General features: G+C 45.2%; 2 protein-coding genes across 2 annotated transcripts in view; both read right to left on the reverse strand.

Moving 5' to 3' along the window:
• Positions 1-5,361, reverse strand: part of LOC140362988 (organic solute transporter subunit alpha) — a 9,072-nt gene extending 3,711 nt beyond the window's left edge. Inside the window, exons 1-3 of the mRNA XM_072449287.1 lie at positions 5,246-5,361; positions 2,000-2,151; positions 1,725-1,798 (exon numbers count right to left, since the gene is read on the reverse strand). Of these exons, the coding sequence (XP_072305388.1) occupies positions 1,725-1,798; positions 2,000-2,151; positions 5,246-5,306 (287 nt within the window). The 5' untranslated portion in view covers positions 5,307-5,361. The remainder of the gene's footprint in view (positions 1-1,724; positions 1,799-1,999; positions 2,152-5,245) is intronic.
• A 390-nt stretch (positions 5,362-5,751) lies between these two features.
• Positions 5,752-19,415, reverse strand: LOC140362990 (protein-serine O-palmitoleoyltransferase porcupine-like). The gene is made up of 13 exons (XM_072449290.1): positions 19,305-19,415; positions 14,634-14,817; positions 14,058-14,250; positions 13,168-13,211; positions 11,822-12,003; positions 10,571-10,701; positions 8,869-8,994; positions 8,227-8,327; positions 8,049-8,125; positions 7,064-7,127; positions 6,900-6,985; positions 6,539-6,646; positions 5,752-5,970 (listed from the first exon to the last, which is right to left on the reverse strand). The coding sequence occupies exons 2-13, from the start codon at positions 14,767-14,769 to the stop codon at positions 5,872-5,874; spliced, it is 1,347 nt and encodes a 448-aa protein (XP_072305391.1). The 5' UTR covers positions 14,770-14,817; positions 19,305-19,415; the 3' UTR covers positions 5,752-5,871.
• Positions 19,416-21,194: the final 1,779 nt, after the last annotated feature.

Raw genomic sequence — 21,194 nt, forward strand, 5'->3', positions numbered from 1 at the left:
TTTTATTCACAATTATTGAAACTCCAATCAAACAACAGTGAAATACCTCATACTTCTAAGATATGACCATTACAGAGACAAAAGGCCCTGTCCCAATACTCACACTATGCACTACACATACGGAGCAGACTATGGACCTTTGAATTTACTTAGAGGGGATAATACTCTGGAGTTTATCTGTCACCAGAGATCACCTGGCTCAATACACAGTGGAGGTATTTTGTCCTGAGGGCTGTTACTCCTCTCAAACTGCCCTGACACATGATCTGCTGCTGACAAATCCTCCTGCTAAGCTGCACAGACGTTTGTCACAGAAGCGACTGGGAAGTGCAGTGAAAACGTTTCTGCAGAAGAACTTTAACTTCCATCTCTCATTTTTGTAACCAGCTTTATTACATCAAGTAAAAGAAAAATCTGTTTTTCTATTTTAATTTGTATTTGATTAACTTCACATTCCTCGTCAGGAGTCTGGTAGACACTCTCAGAAGCCACGCCCTGAGCCTTCACGAGCCCACCAGAGCCTACATGAGCCTAACAGAGCGTTCACGAGCCCACCTGAGCCTACATGAGCCTAACAGAGCCTTCACGAGCCCACCTGAGCCTACACGAGCCCACCAGAGCCTACATGAGCCTAACAGAGCCTTCACGAGCCCACCTGAGCCTTCACGAGCCCACCAGAGCCTACATGAGCCTAACAGAGCGTTCACGAGCCCACCTGAGCCTACATGAGCCTAACAGAGCCTTCACGAGCCCACCTGAGCCTACACGAGCCCACCAGAGCCTACATGAGCCTAACAGAGCCTTCACGAGCCCACCTGAGCCTTCACGAGCCCACCAGAGCCTACATGAGCCTAACAGAGCGTTCACGAGCCCACCTGAGCCTACATGAGCCTAACAGAGCCTTCACGAGCCCACCTGAGCCTACACGAGCCCACCAGAGCCTACATGAGCCTAACAGAGCCAACACAAGCCCACCAGTGCCTCCATGAGCCTAACAGGGCCTACACAAGCCCACCAGAGCCTACATGAGCCTAACAGAGCCTACATGAGCCTAACAGAGCCAACACGAGCCCACCGGAGCCTACATGAGCCTAACAGAGCCCACCAGAGCCTACTTGAGCCTAACAGAGCCCACCAGAGCCTACATGAGCCTAACAGAGCCAACACGAGCCCACCAGTGCCTCCATGAGCCTAACAGGGCCTACACAAGCCCACCAGAGCCTACATGAGCCTAACAGAGCCAACACGAGCCCACCGGAACCTACATGAGCCTAACAGAGCCTACCAGAGCCAACACGAGCCCATCAGAGCCAACACGAGCCCAGCAGAGCCTACATGAGCCTAACAGAGCCTACATGAGCCTAACAGAGCCAACACGAGCCCACTGGAGCCTACATGAGCCTAACAGAGCCCACCAGAGCCTACTTGAGCCTAACAGAGCCCACCAGAGCCTACATGAGCCTAACAGAGCCCACCAGAGCCTACTTGAGCCTAACAGAGCCCACCAGAGCCTACATGAGCCTAACAAAGCCAACACGAGCCCACCAGAGCCCACATGAGCCTACCAGAGCCCACATGAGCCTACCAGAGCCCACCAGAGCCTACATGAGCCCACCAGAGCCCATTACAACCTACCAGAGCCTACATGAGCCTATCAGGGTGTACCAGAGCCTACATGAGTCTCCCAGAGCCTACATGAGCGAATCAGAGCCAAGCACACTCACAGTGAAGCCAGGAAGTTGCAGAGTGAGGAGGAGCGAGGGACATAGAGCGCCACCAGGGAGGTCAGAGAAAACACCTGCAATGAGAACAGCAGAGGTCAGCAGGGTGTCAAAGAAAACGCCCTGAGCCTTACCGTGTACACGCCCTGAGCCTTACCGGGAACACACCCTCTCAGCCTTACCGGGTACACACCCTGAGCCTTACCGGGAAAACACCCTCTCAGCCTTACCGGGTACACGCCCTGAGCCTTACCGGGAACACACCCTCTCAGCCTTACCGGGTACATGCCCAGGATCCACAGAGACAGCTGCCTTCGTCTCGGGGAGGGTACATGGCGCAAGAAAAACCCCACCTCCTCCAAAAACAGGCAGAGTGTGAGCAGGGCCAGTCCAGCCGGGATGAGGAACAGCCACAACTCATCTTTAATAGCTGGAGTAAAAAGACCATAAACAGAAATAATTACATACGTCTTTTCATCTGCACTATTATTGCAGTATTTCAGAAAAATGACAGCACTAAGCTTTGCCCCAGGGATCAGTGAGTGTCATTCCACAGTAGTCAAAAAGAAGCTACGTTTGGATATTCAAGCTGTGGTATTTTAATTAACTTAAAATGTGCCTCGTATGCATGTTAAACAAGTACACATAGTTCAACACCCGTGCATGTAATTCAAATTGCCAGCAGATGGCACAAGGACAAGGAGGAGTGACGCAGCTAAAATTAAGCTAAAATAGTAGCTGTAAAACGGGCTTTACCTGACTTTTTTCATGTCCAAGTAAAATCGGTTTATCCCCATAGCAGACAGATTGTAATAGCAGCTCTGGGTAAGTAATGCCAGTACATTAATTACACAATATTTCTCCTTTAAAGAGGACACATTATGCCTTTTCCAGGTACTTAACATTAAATATAGACATTTACAGAGTATCATCTAACATTCTGTTCATTGTAAACTGCAATATTGATCTAAAATGTCTTAATAGAAACCGGTCCATTGACAACTGATAAGACTCAAAAGTTTTGGCGACAGAGCATTCTCCCGAACAGCACCCCGACTCTGGAACTCCCTCCCCCAACCTGTTCGCCACTCTCCCTCACTCACAACATTCAAATCCCGCCTAAAAACATACCTCTTCACCCAAGCCTATGACCTCCCCTACCCCTAGCCTCCTCTACCCCATTGCCTACTCTTCTACCCCCTGTTACATCCCCATCTTTTTCTCTCTACTTCTTCTGTCTTGTTCATTTTATCTGTATATTAATGTGTATTGTACGTGTTGTCCCCCCTGTCTGTAAATACCCCCCCTTTTTTTTATTATGTTCAGCGTCTTTGGGTCACTGAAAAGCGCTATATAAATAAGTTATTATTAGGCCCGAGCGCCACAAGCTGGCGAGAGGCCTATTAATCTCGTAAGGCCGTGCGAAGCACGGCTGCGAAAGTGCGCACGTAGTGCGCACGAAATCGAGCGCGAAGCGCTCGCCCACTTCCAAACACTCACTAACGCACTCCTTCACTCATGCACGCCCCGTGCATACTAATTAGTAGTAGGAAAATGGAACATTACCGTTGTAAACGGGCGAAGCCCGTGCAAAAGTGCGCACTAAACGAGCACCTTACATTGGGATGACGACCGCGAAGCGGTCGTCATCCCCATATAAAGCACTCATTTGCGCTAAGTACCTCACGAATACGTTCCCCATCTCTTGCATGTTCCGTGCATATAAGCATGTAATGCAAAAATTGAACATTATTACTGTATAGAGGGCCAAAAACACAAAGTGGGCGGAGCCCACTCAAAATTAACGAAAGTACCCGTCAGTGACCAGGGACCCACACCATGAGGTAGGAAAGCGCGAGCGTTTTCCGAAAATGTATAGTTTATGATATTTGAAAAATGGGAAACATTGTTTTCGCATCGGAATATTATTCTTTCTTTCTTCTTCTCGGGACCAACCCCCCTATTTTTCACCCAGTGAACATTGACGAAAAGTCACAAAAATTTGCACACCTCTAAAAATCGTGCCTCTCTACATTCTGGCTATTTCCCTTTTCTAAAATAAAAAAAATTGGCGCGTCAGCGCCCCCAAATGTACCAAAAATGCATTGAGAGATTGGAAATGACCCAAAAAAAATCTGATCGTAGAATCATGAAATTTGGCGCAGAGGTAGATGGTGACAAGAGAAGTAAAAAATATTATTACGGCAACGCCGTCCGCCCAACCAAATGTCGGCCATATTGCTTCAAAAATGGCTAAACATGACTTCGGAGTTTTTCCAAACGTCGTACTTTTACGAACTCCTCCCAGGGCGTTGGCCCTAAAAAGCTGAAATTTGGTGAAAATGCTACTGAGGAGTGGGACATCAAAAGTTATCCAAATTACATTGATACCTCTCACGGTCTCTGTGCGGCGAAGCCGCAAACTGTAGCTAGAATTTCAGAAATCTCCCATATTTAAAATTTCTGCCGTTTGCGCAGATAAAGTCCGAATTGCGTCAAATTAGAATCAGTTGTTAAACTCTTTGCCCTAAACCTACTTGAAGTGAAATAAATTAATTTGGAGCCACAGCGCCCCCTACAGATTTTATATGGAGGTTAAATGTTTAGTTTTGCGAAATTTTATGAAATTTGACACACAACTCAATTTTGGCCTCCCCATCAAAAAAGTCAATGAGACCCATGTCATAATTGTTATGGCGTTGCCGTAGCAATGACCAAAACCTCCCTTGTTATTCCAATGGGGAAATCGCCAGAACATGTTTACACTTTAGACTTTCACAAACTCCTCCCAGGGCTTTAGCCCTATTAACCTGAAATTTGGTGAGGCTCATCTTCAGGGGTGGACCATCAAAAGTTATCCACATTTTTATTCAAAGAGTCACGGTGTCTGTGCGGCAAAGCCGCACATTTTGCCAAGAATTCAAAATAAAATTGCTTTTTGATGGTAAAACAAAGTGAGAAGATGTGACAGCTTCACAGATTCAGCAGTAGGCGTAATAAAAGGACAATTGGGGCGCGTTAGCGCCCCCTCCTCTTGCGGCGTGGCGGCGGCGTGGCGAGGGCCGATCATTGCCGCTTGCGGCTATATTTATTATTATTATTATTATTAAGCCCCGCCTCTTCATAGTGACATTTTATTGTAACAAGCAGCAGATTGTGTGTGTGTTTTTTTTTTTTTAAAGGAATTACGTGACATTTTAGAATTCTTATATGTATAACGTCTTTTCCAAATATACCAAAGTGCAGGAATGTGGGCGGGGATAGGTGAATTTACTGAGCACTCAAGCCGCAAATACAGGATGATACAGGGTTAACTCAAACATGGGCTCAAACAATCAATCAAGACACACATGACTAAGCTAATGATGACGTCGGAACAATTAACATGGCTAAATGATCATTAACGCCTGTTTTGCCCACTTTGTCCACTGTAAAGAGGCCAACGCAATGACTGCACGGGGTTGGAGTTGGCAAAGGGTCGACGTGTGAAGAAGTTACACGAGTATTCTCAGAAGAGGCCTCACCGCTGAAGATCTCGGAGGACAGAGGGATTTCAGGCCTGATCCAGCTGCAGTTAGGTCTCATTGTTTGGGGCCTCTTTTCATTCTTCACGCTGTACTTTAGGAGGACCTGGCTTCACCCTCTTCTCTGCACTCTTAAAGGTACAGGCAAAGACACTACCTGAAGCACTAATGATTGACTAGGTACAGGTGAACACGGCCCTGCATGGTCCCAAAGTCCATCGGAGGGACCATAAACTGGATGTCTAGTCCTGGACGATTGCTTTGGTCCTGGGTCAGTCCTGATTCAGGTTCATCAAAATGACATGATGGAAGCCTAATGTTGGATTCAAAGACATCGTCACGATCATAATTTACAAAAAAATAAAGAAATAAAAGGATACAAATGGAAGAAACACAATAAGACTTAATAAGAGTATTAAGTAATAAGAGTTATTTATATCGTTTTTCATTGAAGCCCTCTGGTGGACTGAGTTTAATTTGCAGTAGAACCACACAATAACGCTGGATTTTTCTTTCATTCAAAACCTTTTATTTAAAAAGCGTATAGAAAATAGAGTACCGGTTTATAAAATAAGAATGTTATGAACTTTACAGAGGTGCTGAGGTGTAGAGTATATTCTGAATGACTAAATGAAGCGACAGATGCCCCAGTTCAAGATGATGATCAAGTGGCTTGTCCAGTTCAGCTCTGACCACTTCTGGATGGTGTGGGCGGCTACATGTCCCTGCAACACACACAAACTCTTATCACACTCTTATTATTTTCCATCAAATATTTTACTTCAATTGGACCTTAAACAAGGATGTGTTTTTGCCAGAAGGACTAAACAACATTAAAGCAGCTCAAAATGATGGGAAATATTTTTTATTTCATTTTTGTACTTATGCCAACTGAAAAAAACTTTGAGTTGAACTTTCTGTCTGGTTTTATTTCGTGTGGATTCGCCCAGTAATTACAGAGATACGAACCATAAACCGGTTCAACAAATTTGACATTTCACAGTCACACAAAGGATTCTAGAGAATTCAGGCCGGTTCCAGCTCAGTTTAAACTTTGTGGAATCTAGTGGTATGTAATGTCACGTGAATGTAACCCATCATATGTATTATTCATTTAAACTAGGAAAGCTAAAAACATTTGATCCTTTAATTCAGAGTATATAAAACACCAGTCACTTTATGTTTGAACGCTTAGGAGAAAAACAGTGTAAATAAGGCTAAACACAGTTGCATCCCTAATGCATGTGCACGTTTTACACCCAAACAAACTGGATCTGGTCCTGTGGCTCTTACCTTCCCCTCCCCTTCACTCAGCCCGGGGTCGAACATGGAGCCCAGGTAGGACAGGTGGAGCACAGACAGGAAACCAAAGGCCAGGTTTATGGCCACCACCCACAAGTCCTGCATAAAAACAAGGATCAGGCCAAGACCGCTCGCTCAGACGGACTGTAGGATCTGCGTTCGTTCACATGAGGACTGATGAATATACTGTATGTGAACCATGTGAAATCAGCGTCGCCTCCTGCTCTACACAACAGTATTGGGCCACGATTGATGTGATCGATGAGTATTAGAGATGTGTCAAAGGGTGTGTGAGAGCTCCTTAAATACCTCCATTTGCAGTTTGAAAACAGTGTAATGTTCAGTGTTGTACCTTTTTGTGCTGATGGCTGCACCCGGAGGAGCAGGGTCTGGACAGGACACACGCACTGAAGAGGGAACCCAGCTTCTTTCTCAGAACTGAGGAGGTGAAACAGAAAGAAAACGCTGAATATATCATAGTCTGAAACACGAGCACCTGTGAAGTATGTAGTTTACCATGTTCTGTGTACGTGAGGAAGCCCAGAGTCAGCAGCACGGCCCCGAGGTGGAAGCTTAGGCCCTGGGGAGCAAAGGAAAGGCTTTAAAAGAGTCTTGGTCCAGTCCTGCATTAGGGAGTTAGCTTTAACATTGTAATTGAGCTTCTCAAAAAAATATAAATTGTGCTTATGTAATATATATCTTAAATGATACATTTCTGTATTTGTCCGAAAAAAAATTATATATATAGATCTATCCATCCATCCATCCATCTATATATATCTATATATAGATATATATATCTATCACCTGGATGTTTCATTTTTTTTATATTTTGACATTAATTCCAGTTTCTACTTTGAAATCACGCTTCACTTCACTTTTGCCTCCTGTTTATACACTTTAAAGTTCTGACAGCTCTAGTCCAAGTTTGGTCACAATTTTGATTTTGTTTGTTCGGTTTGTGGGCACATGTGGACATGAGTATTGATATTGAAATCAGATTTCAGTTCACACTGCAAAACATTTTAATAAGTGAGTAGGTATGTGATATTAGTGAGAAAACTCTCAAGCAACTTTCAAAAAAATGCCCCAAAGTCATGACTCTGATCCTTTCTACATTGAGCAAGTGTGAGCAGGAGATAGGATTTTCTGGGTTTTCAACCTGGCTTTGCTTTCGAGTCCCTGATTGGTGCAGCCCCTCTACGCCTGGCCAATCCTGTGCCTCCACCTGCAGCGCCTCCATCTGAGAAACACTTGTCACGTTTAATTATCTAACCGTTTAAAATGTGTTTCAGTTGCCACTCAATTTTGTTTGCAGCTCTTTTTTTTTCTTAGTATGTCCTTTTGTGAACAAGTTTAAGCTCACTTTGGTTAATTTACCTTTTACATTCCTGTTAATCTATTTTGCCATTTTTACATCTGTGCTTAGTTACTTCCCCGAACCCTGGCTGGGTCATTACAACTACAAAGACCATGATCCTTTGGAGTTGACATTACTCACATGCAGCAGGGCACTGGCTGTGTAGGTGACCAGGATGCCGCCGAACGGGCCCAGAGTCACTGCACTTTTGAAAACATCTGAGGAATGCAAAAAGAAAGAATTGAAAGCGCAGAATGGGCTGGTGAACAGAGAAAAGCTGAGTGAAGGCTGGTAAAGGCTGGTAAAGGCTGGTGCTCACAGGTCTTGAGCCACTGGGACATGGGGATGTTCCAGGAGGTGACCACCATGATCAGAGAGCGAGGCAGCTCCACGTGCAGAGGCCTCACCACACACATGTCCCTGCACACAAGACGCAGCCATTTCAATGCACTTTCCCAATGATTTGAACTTGCACTTCTACTTGTACATATACTTATTTTTTAACTTACTTGAAACATCTTGCTGTGTTTACTGCTCTAATTATTGCACAAAATTGTTACCAATTATTTTAAAATTACAATGTGTGTGAGCTCTGGCCAAGTCATTTCCCTTCTGGCTCAATAAAGTTTATCAAAGTCTAGTTAGAATTCACCAGACTATGGGTTACTGTTAAGATAAATACATAATTTGCCTAATGTATAAAGTCTAATATAAAATATACATACACAAACAAGTAAAAAACACACACAAACTCAAAATGTTCCTCAGTACTCCAGAGTTTCTCCAATACTTTTGTTACCTTATTATTTGGATCTCTAAAATAAGATTACTCACGTAGACTTGCAATGTAAAGTAACGTTACTTTACCTGAGCACACATTTTGGCTCCTCTAACCATGTGTTTGAGTCTAGAAATCATTTGGAACAGACAGAAATGCGGGGCGGGGCGGCCCTGTGCTCACCAGCGAGTCTGCTCCTTGTCCTGAGTAAAGCCGGCCCCTGCTAACATTAGGGTGCACTCACTCAGATGACCCACAAAGTAGTTACTGAAGTGGAACGAGACGGCGTTCTCATATGCACGCAGCCACCTGAAAAGAAAAGGGGAAAATGATATAAAGGACACATATTCTGCATGACCTAAAAATGTATTGGCCTTTAAACATGGCCTTCAAACACATATATATATATATATATATATATATATATATATATATATATATATATATATATATATATATATATATATATATATATATATATATATATATATATACACACATATATATATATATATATACACATATACACATATATATATATATATATATATATATATATATATATATATATATATATATATATATATATATATATATATATATATATATAATATAATATATATAATTATATATATATATATACATCCAGATCTCTCCATCTTTGACCTGACAAAGGCTCAGACATAGAGGACCACGTAAACAGGATTAATGAAACAAGTGTGAATGAAGCTAAATACAATACCAGATATGTTTTTGATAGGGAACAATGTTATAACATGGTTAAAACCTTTAAAAAAGAATCTATATGTTCTTTAAATTGACTGCATGAACTTACAATTATTGATAAATCAACTAAAAAACAAAAATTGAAGTGAAAGATGTGAGGAGGGGAGGAAAGAGCTGAAGAAAGAGCAAGGGCGACATCATAACAGCGGAGAGGACAAATGCTGCTGGTACTGGAGATATTATCTAATTATTCTGTCAATTAACCTCAGCATGAAATACAGACTCGGGTAATACAACATAACCCCAGGACTTGCAGAGAATGACTTTGGCTCGGGCAGGATTTTCTGGGCTCGATCTAAACTTTACATTATATTTATCATGCTGTTGTGTGTAGGCACTGAGACGGTCTACCTGTGACAGTGAGAGTCTAAAGCCATGTTTCGATTGGCCCTCGTCTCCGGAGCAGTTCACCTAAGAACAGTTCATGATCAGGTGCTGGCTCTGGGTCCAGAGGCAGAGATGTGCTGCGTGAGCAACCGACACCCAAACATAACTTATGCTTTCTTAATAAAGTTAATTTAAATTGTATATTAATTATACTTTCAAATCAGGAGGCTGAGCTCAGCAATTCACAAAAAAACATTTAGTAATTCTAAGTTTGTGTGGCTGTGAGACGTGGCGGAAGCTAGTGTGAACAGGAAACTACTTCTGGATTCTCCTCAGTTTTTTTCTGAATTTATTTCACTTTCACACCATATTTAACCTCTCTGTATATAATGCATTGACTTTGGATAATGTTACATGCTTTATGCACTAGAAATGTAATATTTTGGGTCTTGACATGAGCTGTTGCTAACGTGCTTTACTAGCGTTGTTTTGCGAAGTATGTGGGCTCAACATATAAGTTACTATCACTGGAAACACAGCGGTTTATCATGAGATCAAGTCAGCGTGAGAAATTATTAGATTTTGTTTATCACTCTCTTTATGTCGTCGTGTTTTCACCTACGTCAGCGTTTTCTCTAAAGCGTTCCAGGAGCCAAACTAGAGCCAGGCCCCGTCGGGAGGTAGACCTCAACTTTGCTTATCGCTTAAATGGCCTGGGACGGTTCACTTAAGACAGTTTCAGGCTCACTGAGACCCTTTCAGACTGGCCTACCTTTCAGTGAGGGGCCCGCCACTGATGGGGACGAACACGGAGAACAGGTACGGAGCCACACACCCCGACACTACCAGGCAAAGCAGGCTCTTCAGCAGGCTCCCAACGCAAGCCAGGAACCAGCTCAGGGACTGGAGAGAGACACACACCTTTAGTGAGTCTGTCATAAAAACATTTCATCATTACATTCAGTATTTACAGAGAAATATGGGGAAGGATTTACATGTTGTTATCTATAGACTATTTACAAAAGGAGAGAAGAAGGCGGAGGGAGAGAGAGAAGAGAGAGAGAGCGAGAAGAGAGAGAGTGAAAGACAGCAGAGATAGAAGAGAGAGCATGGGAGAGCAGAGAGGGGAGAGACATCAAGAGAGAACGAGCAGAGAGAGACAGGAGAGAGAAAGCAGATAGAGAGCAGAGAGAGTGAGCAGAGAGAACAGAGAAAGAGGAGAGGAGGGAGTAGAGAGAGAGAGCAGAGAGAGTGTGACAGACAGAGGGAGGGAGTAGAGAGTGAGCAGAGAGAGTAGAGAGACAGGAGAGAGAGAGACAGGAGAGAGAGAGCAGAGAGAGAGCAGAGAAAGTAGAGACAGGAGAGAGAGAGACAGGAGAGAGAGAGCAGAGAGAGACAGAGACGAGAGAGAGAGAGAGCGAGAGAGACAGACAGAGAGACAGACAGAGAGATAGACAGACAGAGAGACAGACAGAGAGATAGACAGACAAAGAGACAGACAGAGAGACAGAAAGAAAGACAGACAGAGAGACAGACAGAGAAACAGAGAGACAGACAGAGAGACAGACAGAGAGACAGAGAGACAGACAAAGAGACAGACAGAGAGACAAACAGACAGACAGACAGACAGACAGAGAGAGAGACAGACAGAGAGGAGAGAGAGACAGTAGAGAGAGACAGGAGAGAGAGAGAGACAGACAGGAGAGAGAGAGATATTAGAGACAGGAGAGAGAGACAGAGAGAGAGACGAGCGAGAGAGAGAGCAAGAGACAGACAGAGAGACAGACAGACAGACAGACAGACAGACAGAGAGACAGAGAGAGAGACACAGAGAGAGAGTCATAGACAGAGAGAGAGAGAGAGACAGACAGAGAGACAGACAGACAGAGAGGGAGACAGACATGAAACACATATTTTCAGGCACAAATGAGTGGAAGTGCACTAAATAACCAAACTCAATTGGTCTTTGCCCCAAACCCTGTCAGACTCTTGTCCCGGTCCACAGCAGGTGTGACTGACGTACCAGTGGCTTGCCCTCCGCTGCGCTCATGTAGTGGCCAAAAGAAGTCCAGGGCCCAAATACAGAGCTGCCCACAAACAGAGTGTACCCCAGGAACTGAGGCGCAGACGGCAGGCTGCTCACGGCTCCTCTGTCCAGGTCAAAGGCCAGGGAGATCACCTTCATGGCCACCACCATCAGAGAACCTGCACACAGTAACAGACAAATACTATGCATTATCTGTATGTTATTATCTTTTAAAATGCGTATGACAGGTCGGATGACACACTATATTATATTTCAGATTTGACTTCACATTTTGCCCATTTGTCCCCAGTTTGATCATTTTTGTAAAGTTTATAATTGTACTTCCTGGTTGGACATGAGCACAAATAGGACACAAGTAGAAGTAATTCCACAACTGTTACCTAGCAACCATACTGTTAACAAGAGTCCAATAACACAAGTTATGATTTGACAATAAATATGACCTGTGTGCTACTGTGATACTATGTGCGTCCGGTATGCACTGATTACTAATAAATCTTCAGCTGAGTCTTCCTCGGTCAGAAGGAACAGACAACTCCAGTTCACACTTTGAACATTTATTGAAGGGATCAAACATTGGAAGGAGGAGGTCTATATACAGGTGGGTTTGAGAGGAAAGGGGTGTGTGTGTGTGTGTGTGTATTTGTGTGTGTATCATATGGACGCACACGGTACCTACACACAGGATAAGGTTGGATAAAAGGGCAGGATAAAAGACAGCGAACCTGGGCTCTGCTCCTCACACAGTAATGGCAAAAACAGTAATGGAAAAAAAACACGGCATACGGGCCTTAAGGAACTACAATGAACCCTGTTGCATTGTGGGATGTGTAGTACTTTCCCAGGGGACTTTTAACAACCTGATAACGCCTTTATTTTGCTGAATGAACATTTAAACTGTGTGCATGTAAACCGTTTCTGTATTTTCAATGTCACGTCGCATATTGATGACATCACAGAGGGATTCAGTTATAGAACTCAGCTCTTCTTCCTGTAATTTAACTTTTTGTTTTTCAAAATGTCTTTACAAACTACAATTTCACAGATGTAAAACTATGATGTATATTTACCACTGATTCAGAGTTAGAACAGGATAACCTTCATATGGACCTTAAACCTCCTCTTAAGAACCTTTACTTCTCATGTTGTAGAACTATAAAATGACGTTTACTAAACACAAATTACACATTTACCATGCTTTACGTAGATGCTAGCTTTCCTCCGACATGCTAATGTACGCACGCAGTTGGAATGAACGTGACTAAACAGCAGAAATACTCAGGTTTGGTGATGATTTATGGACTTGACACAGGAGATCTCACCTCGGATTTTGCTCCAAATCATGGGCTCCACAAAGTGCAACTCCCTGAGAGGAAACAACACCACACAGACATTCAAAGCAGATCCCATGAAACACCATGACATTATTCTTCAACAACTGGAGCAGAGGTCTGAAATGTGATGTGACCATCTTTTTATTAAAGGGCAAGGATTTAGAGCCTGTTTTATTTTATAATCAGCTAAAAATCATATTGAATGCATGTTTTTATTTGTTTCTAATAAGACTAAATCAAATGGAATGTGGATTGATCAGTGGAAAAACATTGTGATACATCTTCATGTCGTATTGTTGCCACTTGTGGAAAGTATAAAACAAAGAGGGAATGTAATAGAAACTTTTATATTTAAGAGCAGGTACTGAATCTGTACTTTCTACATCTCTCGCGTTAATTTAACCGACTAAATCCATCCTACTTTTAGTCAACCAGACAGGATACATTTTATTTCAATGAGTATAAATTGTCTCCATTGCTTCTTGAACTTGAACAGACGAGTTTCTTGGATGTTGAGTTTTTCTCTGGTTTGAGGCTCTGGGACTGAAAAGGGGAGCTATGGACGTGTTTTCTCTTATCCTTTTTACTTTATTTAGGTTTAGCTTTTATTCTTTTTCTATAACATTAGTTGACAAACATTTATATTTTATTCAGTTTTAATTGACAAAAAATACATGTAATTTTAGTCACAGTCATTACTTTTTCTTTTGTTTTTAGTCTGCAAAAATATGACATTGATGACAATTATTTAGTTTTGGAAAATATTTAGTTGACAAAATTACGGTTAGTAATTAGTTTAGAGTAACGACTCTGCACTCCTTCTCGAGTCCTAAAATGCTCTCGGACTTGGAGGGGAGGAGCCAGAGTGCTGTGCTTACCCCATGAGGAGGAAGAGCAGCAGCAGCAGTGACAGGAGCACGCCTTTGCTGCTGGAGCGCGGGTTCAGCAGCAGCACCAGGTACGACAGTGCACAGAGCAGCAGCACCCACAGAGCGTGGATCTGGAAGAACAGGAAGAGAGCGCACACACCGGCCCCAGCAGAGACGCAGTGTTTCAGGACGCCCCGCCGGCCTGGGGGGACACGCAGAGAGGAGGAGGGCGCGTCACAGTCTACAGAGTCTTTCAAAGTTTAAAACAAAGCATTCTAGATACCAGAATGTACTGCAGTAAGACGCCGATTCGAAGGTGATCACTGGGGAGTACTCCAGCTTAACGGGGTTTAACATGGCTCTCAGGATCCTCCATAAGTAATTACTTGAAACTGAGATATGAACCTTAAACAAATCTGACATCTGACACTTACACAGAGAAAGTTACCTGAGAAATCTTATAACTATAGAGAATGTTGTGATGTCATGAGAACACAACCTAGCTTTTGTGCTCATGACATCTCAGCAACAACAGGGAGGTCTAAACTATAGCCTGCAGCGGGACGGGGTGTAGCTGCGTCTCACCCAGTCTGAAGGTGAGTCTGCAGAGCCCACAGAGTAGCAGCAGTCTCCAGCCGTGCTCCAGGGCCTGCTGCGCGGTCTCCAGGCCACACGTCACAGCCAGCTCCCCCCACAGCTCCAGGTGGCTCCACACGTCCATGCTGCTGCGCCCGCCTCAACTGTGAGCGGCTCGGACCAAGGGCTGGGCCTGGCAACGCACAGAAAGGCATGGTGACACATGGTTACGCATGGTTACGCATGGAGACGCATGGAGACGCATGATGACACATGGAGACGCATGGAGACGCATGATAACACATGGAGACGCATGGAGACGCATGCTTACGCATGGTTACGCATGGAGACACATGGCAACGCATGACACATGGAGACGCATGGTGACACATGGTTACGCAACGTGACGCATGGAGATGCATGGCGACGCATGTAGACGCATGGCGACGCATGGAGGTGACGCATGTAGGTGACGCATGTAGACGACGCATGTAGACGACCCATGGAGACGACGCATGGAGACGACGCATGGAGACGACGCATGGAGACGACGCATGGAGACGACGCATGGAGACGACGCATGGAGACGACGCATGGAGACGACGCATGGAGACGACGAATGGTGACACATGGAGACGCATGGAGGCACATAAGGCATGGAGACACATGGTGAGGCATGGAGACACATGGTGAGGCATGGAGACACATGGTGAGGCATGGTGGGGCATGGTGACACATGGAGACGCATGGTGAGGTATGGAGATGCATGGAGACACATGGTGAGGCATGAGACGCATGGAGACGCATGGTGAGGCATGGAGATGCATGGAGACACATGGTGAGGCATGAGACGCATGGAGAGGCATGGAGATGCATGATAACACATGGAGACGCATGGAGACGCATGATAACACATGGAAACACATGGAGACGCATGGTGAGGCATGAGACGCATGGAGACGCATGGTGAGGCATGAGACGCATGGAGAGGCATGGAGATGCATGATAACACATGGAGACGCATGGAGACGCATGATAACACATGGAAACACATGGAGACGCATGGTGAGGCATGAGACGCATGGAGACGCATGGTGAGGCATGAGACGCATGGAGACGCATGGTGAGGCATGGAGATGCATGGAGACACATGGTGAGGCATGAGACGCATGGAGAGGCATGGAGATGCATGATAACACATGGAGACGCATGGAGACGCATGATAACACATGGAAACACATGGAGACGCATGGTGAGGCATGAGACGCATGGAGACGCATGGTGAGGCATGAGACGCATGATAACACATGGAGACGCATGGTGAGGCATGGAGATGCATGGAGACACATGGTGAGGCATGAGACGCATGGAGACGCATGGAGACGCATGGTGACGCATGGAGACGCATGGTTACACATGGTGACGCATGGAGACGCATGGCGACGCATGTAGGTGACGCACGTAGACGAAGCACGTAGACGACGCATGTAGACGACGCATGGAGACGACGCATGGAGACGACGCATGGAGACACATGGAGAAGCATGGTGACGCATGGAGGCACATAAGGCATGGAGACACATGGTGAGGCATGGAGACACATGGTGAGGCATGGTGGGGCATGGTGAGGCATGGTGACACATGGAGACGCATGGTGAGGCATGAGACGTAGGATACGCATGGAGACGCATGGAGACGCATGGTGAGGCATGAGACGCATGGAGACGTGACTAGGGCTGGGTATTGCCAAGACCCTCGCAATACGATAAATATGTATCCCGATAAATCTTAGAAAAAAGGGTCTTAAAAATGAACCACATGGATCATGTTTTACTCTGGATAAGAAAATGCATGAAATGTCATGCATGCATTGAGAAAAGACAAATGTCATGATGTCTTTGTGACTGCACAGTGCGCCCTGGACTACAACAACAACAACGCTCACGCTGTCACAAAGCGCTCACTTCTGAGAAAAGAAAACGGTCTGCAAAACCTGTGCAAGGATTTTAATATTAAAACAAATTATCCGAACTACCGACCTGGATTTTTTTTTCAATGTTACCGGAAATACAATATCTATTTTATTTGGCCTCATTTATAAATCCGACCAACTGATCCAAATAGAAATATATGGAACACATTCTAGTAAAGTATTGCATGTTTGTTTGGCCTGGTCTGAACATGCTGCAGCAGCATCTTCTGCACAGAGGAGCTTCTGATCAGGTCCACGGCTCCTTCTCCCCTCGGCCCAGAGGAGCTTCTGATCAGGTCCACGGCTCCTTCTCACCTCAGCCCAGAGGAGCTTCTGATCAGGTCCACGGCTCCTTCTCTCCTCGGCCCAGAGGAGCTTCAGATCAGGTCCACGGCTCCTTCTCCCCTCCAGAGGAGCTTCTGATCAGGTCCACGGCTCCTTCTCCCCTCGGCCCAGAGGAGCTTCAGATCAGGTCCACGGCTCCTTCTCTCCTCGGCCCAGAGGAGCTTCAGATCAGGTCCACGGCTCCTTCTCCCCTCCAGAGGAGCTTCTGATCAGGTCCACGACTCCTTCTCACCTCCAGAGGAGCTTCTGATCAGGTCCACGGCTCCTTCTCCCCTCCAGAGGAGCTTCTGATCAGGTCCACGACTCCTTCTCACCTCCAGAGGAGCTTCTGATCAGGTCCACGGCTCCTTCTCCCCTCGGCCCAGAGGAGCTTCAGATCAGGTCCACGGCTCCTTCTCACCCCCAGAGGAGCTTCTGATCAGGTCCACGGCTCCTTCTCACCTCAGCCCAGAGAAGCTTCTGATCAGGTCCACGGCTCCTTCTCTCCTCGGCCCAGAGGAGCTTCAGATCAGGTCCACGGCTCCTTCTCCCCTCCAGAGGAGCTTCTGATCAGGTCCACGGCTCCTTCTCCCCTCGGCCCAGAGGAGCTTCAGATCAGGTCCACGGCTCCTTCTCTCCTCGGCCCAGAGGAGCTTCAGATCAGGTCCACGGCTCCTTCTCCCCTCCAGAGGAGCTTCTGATCAGGTCCACGACTCCTTCTCACCTCCAGAGGAGCTTCTGATCAGGTCCACGGCTCCTTCTCCCCTCCAGAGGAGCTTCTGATCAGGTCCACGACTCCTTCTCACCTCCAGAGGAGCTTCTGATCAGGTCCACGGCTCCTTCTCCCCTCGGCCCAGAGGAGCTTCTGATCAGGTCCACGGCTCCTTCTCACCTCGGCCCAGAGGAGCTTCTGATCAGGTCCACAGCTCCTTCTCCCCTCGGCCCAGAGGAGCTTCTGATCAGGTCCACAGCTCCTTCTCCCCTCGGCCCAGAGGAGCTTCTGATCAGGTCCACGACTCCTTCTCACCTCGGCCCAGAGGAGCTTCTGATCAGGTCCACGACTCCTTCTCACCTTGGCCCAGAGGAGCTTCTGATCAGGTCCACAGCTCCTTCTCACCTCCGCCCAGAGGAGCGTGTCATGGTTTCATCCATGAGAAATTATTTTGTCTTTATCCATTTCTGACATAAATGTTTGGTTTGTGAATCTGTGCTTCTGCTCATGTTTTTGCAGAAACACAGAATGTTAAGTTGTCATCATAAATCTCCATTTTCATTTTTAGGTGAAAGAATTACAATTTGATTCACAAATTCAAAATTGTATTCACAAATATGTATGCAAATTAAACTTAATGTGGATAAATTTACAAATGCAAGTCAGGCTCTGAAACACTGTGATTTTGAAAGAATTGTTCTTGCTGCTTTAAAAAAAAAAAAAAAGGTGTTTGAAAAACATTTTCACAGAAAAGAAAATTGGCAAACCAAACCAAAAATATGTTTAATTCAGGAATAGATACAGGCAAATTCGATTCATCATTGATAAATCCATAAATGCAAGTCAGAAATTGGGAAAAAGAAACTTAAATTTTAAATTGATTGTTCTTTCTGCATCAATAAATTAATATGATACAATTTCACCCCACAATTAAAAAGCCATATCCAAAACCACCTCTTCAGTAGTCCGGACCAAGTCTGGCACAAAGACCTGGGTCTGGTCCCCCCCTGCACCCCCGTGCCCTGCACCCCCGGGCCCTGCACCACCGTGCCCTGCACCCCCGGGCCCTGCACCCCCGGGCCCTGCACCCCCAGGCCCTGCACTGTGCCCCAAGAGGAGCGGCCCCAATGGGACTGAAGGATGGGTCAAATGCAGAGGACAATAACGTGTACCTTACCCTTAATGCAAACAAAATGAAGCAAGACATTTAAATCCCGCTCTGTCCATTTTTCAGATTTAAATGTTCCAAATATGTGACATTTTTACACAGGACATGCCTTATGTTTATATGAAAACATTAGATGATGAAAAACTGAATACATATTTAATACATTTTTACAAGAGAACGACAGAAGATGAATTGATATATCCAATTGTAAGACTTTTTTGCTGTGATTTTAAAGGTTCTAATTTAAATGTTCAAATTCAAGAAAGAACAGTCTACAAGTGCAGATGAACCTCCGCCAGAGGAACTCGTTCTGCTGGAGCATTCCACACTCCAGGAGCCAAAGAGAAGACATGAAAGGGGAAAAGTAAGACCGACCCCCACCCAACTTTGTGTTCACTCCCAAAGTGTCATGACCAAAACCAAAAGCAGCGGCAGTGTGGACGCGTGAAAGAGCCGGACCAGAGCCTCCGGAGTGTGTGCGTGACCGCCGGATGTGTCTCTGACCTGCAGCCGAGCTCCTGTGCGTGTGCTCCGGGTGTGCGGCGGCAGCGGCGGCGGGAGGCTCATGCGCAGAGCTCTGTGGGGCTGTGTCTGTGCATCGGTTTGTGCCGCGGAGCAAGCGCAGGAGGAGGTGAGGGAGGAGGCGGGACGTCCGGTGGAAGTGCGCTCAAACCTCCTCCTCCTGCGCTTCTTCTGCGGCGCCGGGGTTTGTCCATGGATGCGCGCTCGTAACGCCCCGGAGTGCGGCTCAGTCATGGAGCTATCATAGGGGCTCAGCCGTGGATCTATGGTTGTTGTTGATCTTCTAATGATGCCCGGTTTAAAAATAGGGAGTGTCTACAGAGCCGCGGCGCGCGGCCGAAACTGCCATGTTATTTTGTGCCGCAGCTCCTGAAACTGCGGGGCTATTTGACCGCACCGTTTTAGGCCGCGCCGGGTTAGGGTTAGGGTCAGGGTCAGGGTCAGGGTTAGAGTTAGAGTTAAGGTTAGGGTTAGGGTCAGGGTTAGAGTTAGAGTTAGAGTTAAGGTTAGAGTTAAGGTTAGGGTTAAGGTCAGGGTCAGAGTTAGGGTTAGGGTTAGAGTTAGGGTTAGAGTTAAGGTTAAAGTTAAGGTTAGAGTTAAGGTTAGGGTTAGAGTTAGAGTTAGAGTTAGAGTTAGAGTTAGAGTTAGAGTTAATGTTAGGGTTAGGGTTAGGGTTAGGGTTAGGGTTAGTTCCCCCAAAAGTCCCATTGATCAAAATCACATCCTCTTGACCCGACTTAATGTCTATTTGTCATACAATGATTAAATGTCTACAGTGACCAGTGAAGGCCAAATTAAGCCCCATGAACCATTTGAGGCTTTAGCCAATTGTATCACAGGAGTCGATGCCTCAAAAGGTGTTTCATTTGCTCCACTACGCCATCGTGTGGTAAATAACTTTAATGCATGTGGTAGTACAAGAGTCACAAACCAAATAACCAATTTTATATAGAAAATAACACCAATACACAAAATATAAATCATCTACCCAATGATGCATATTTATTCCATAACAACAAATTGTGTCACATGGTAGAACAACAAGCCCTGATCAGGCCTCGATCTCACATTCTCCTTCTCCCAACACCAGTCAGCCACACAGACATATATAGTAGCCATTTTTATATCAATATTGTACTGTTACAAGATTTCAAACCAACAATATTGTTAAATTCCTCTTCTTTCAGTGAGAGTGGCAGAAACCCTCTTCCTCACACGACATCTCTATTGATCCCAGTAGGTTTTTGTCTTCAATGCCTTCTCTCTCTGCTCTTTTGTCACATAATCAATGAACCCACTTCGGGTAACTTTTACAGATGTAACATTTCCCACTCTCTCGTCAATGAACCGTCCGAGGTTCATTAAACATTCCTTCCTGTGTGTATCAGCCAGCATTCAACTACATAGGCCTCTGCATCACTTGCATCACTTGACACACTGTACGTTTTCCTTTTCTTCTTCTTTTTCATGCTTCATGTTTAATTTGAATTAAAAATGTGTCAACTAATAGATCAGAAGTGTGTTAGAGCCACACTAAAACAATATTATTAAAAGGAGCTCTTGTTCCACACCTGGACCTGTGAACACACGGGAGTAAATCCTGCTTCTCTCTTGAAACATGCTGGTATCTGGTATCTGCTCTACCTTTGTGGGATTATGGTGATGTTCTTTATGTAAATGCAACAGCTAAAGGCCCTCGCTCTTTAAACACCATTCATGACTGTGCGTTGGATGTCTTACTTCACATGTTTGTCTTACGCAGAGCTGAAGGCCGCTGTGCCCCGTGTTATGGGATATGTCTTGTTTGTCTGTCCCTCGAGTGTGGACTGACTGGGAGAAGCGAGTTCAGCCATGCTGCTCCCACATCTTGGA

The sequence above is a fragment of the Eucyclogobius newberryi genome, unplaced genomic scaffold, assembly GCF_026437365.1.
Source record: "Eucyclogobius newberryi isolate DKJ021-1_F unplaced genomic scaffold, fEucNew1.0.hap1 SCAF_17, whole genome shotgun sequence".
Lineage (NCBI taxonomy): Eukaryota > Metazoa > Chordata > Actinopteri > Gobiiformes > Gobiidae > Eucyclogobius > Eucyclogobius newberryi.

Bases quoted from the DNA above. Each gene is read 5' to 3' on its own strand.
- LOC140362990 (XM_072449290.1), bottom strand. From the start codon at position 14,769: ATGGACGTGTGGAGCCACCTGGAGCTGTGGGGGGAGCTGGCTGTGACG. The intron at 10,702-11,821 runs GTACGTCAGTCA...GTCTCTCTCCAG, and splicing joins CAGCGGAGGGCAAGCCACTG to TCCCTGAGCTGGTTCCTGGC. The intron at 5,971-6,538 runs GTAAGAGCCACA...TGTGTGTTGCAG, and splicing joins TGAGTGAAGGGGAGGGGAAG to GGACATGTAGCCGCCCACAC.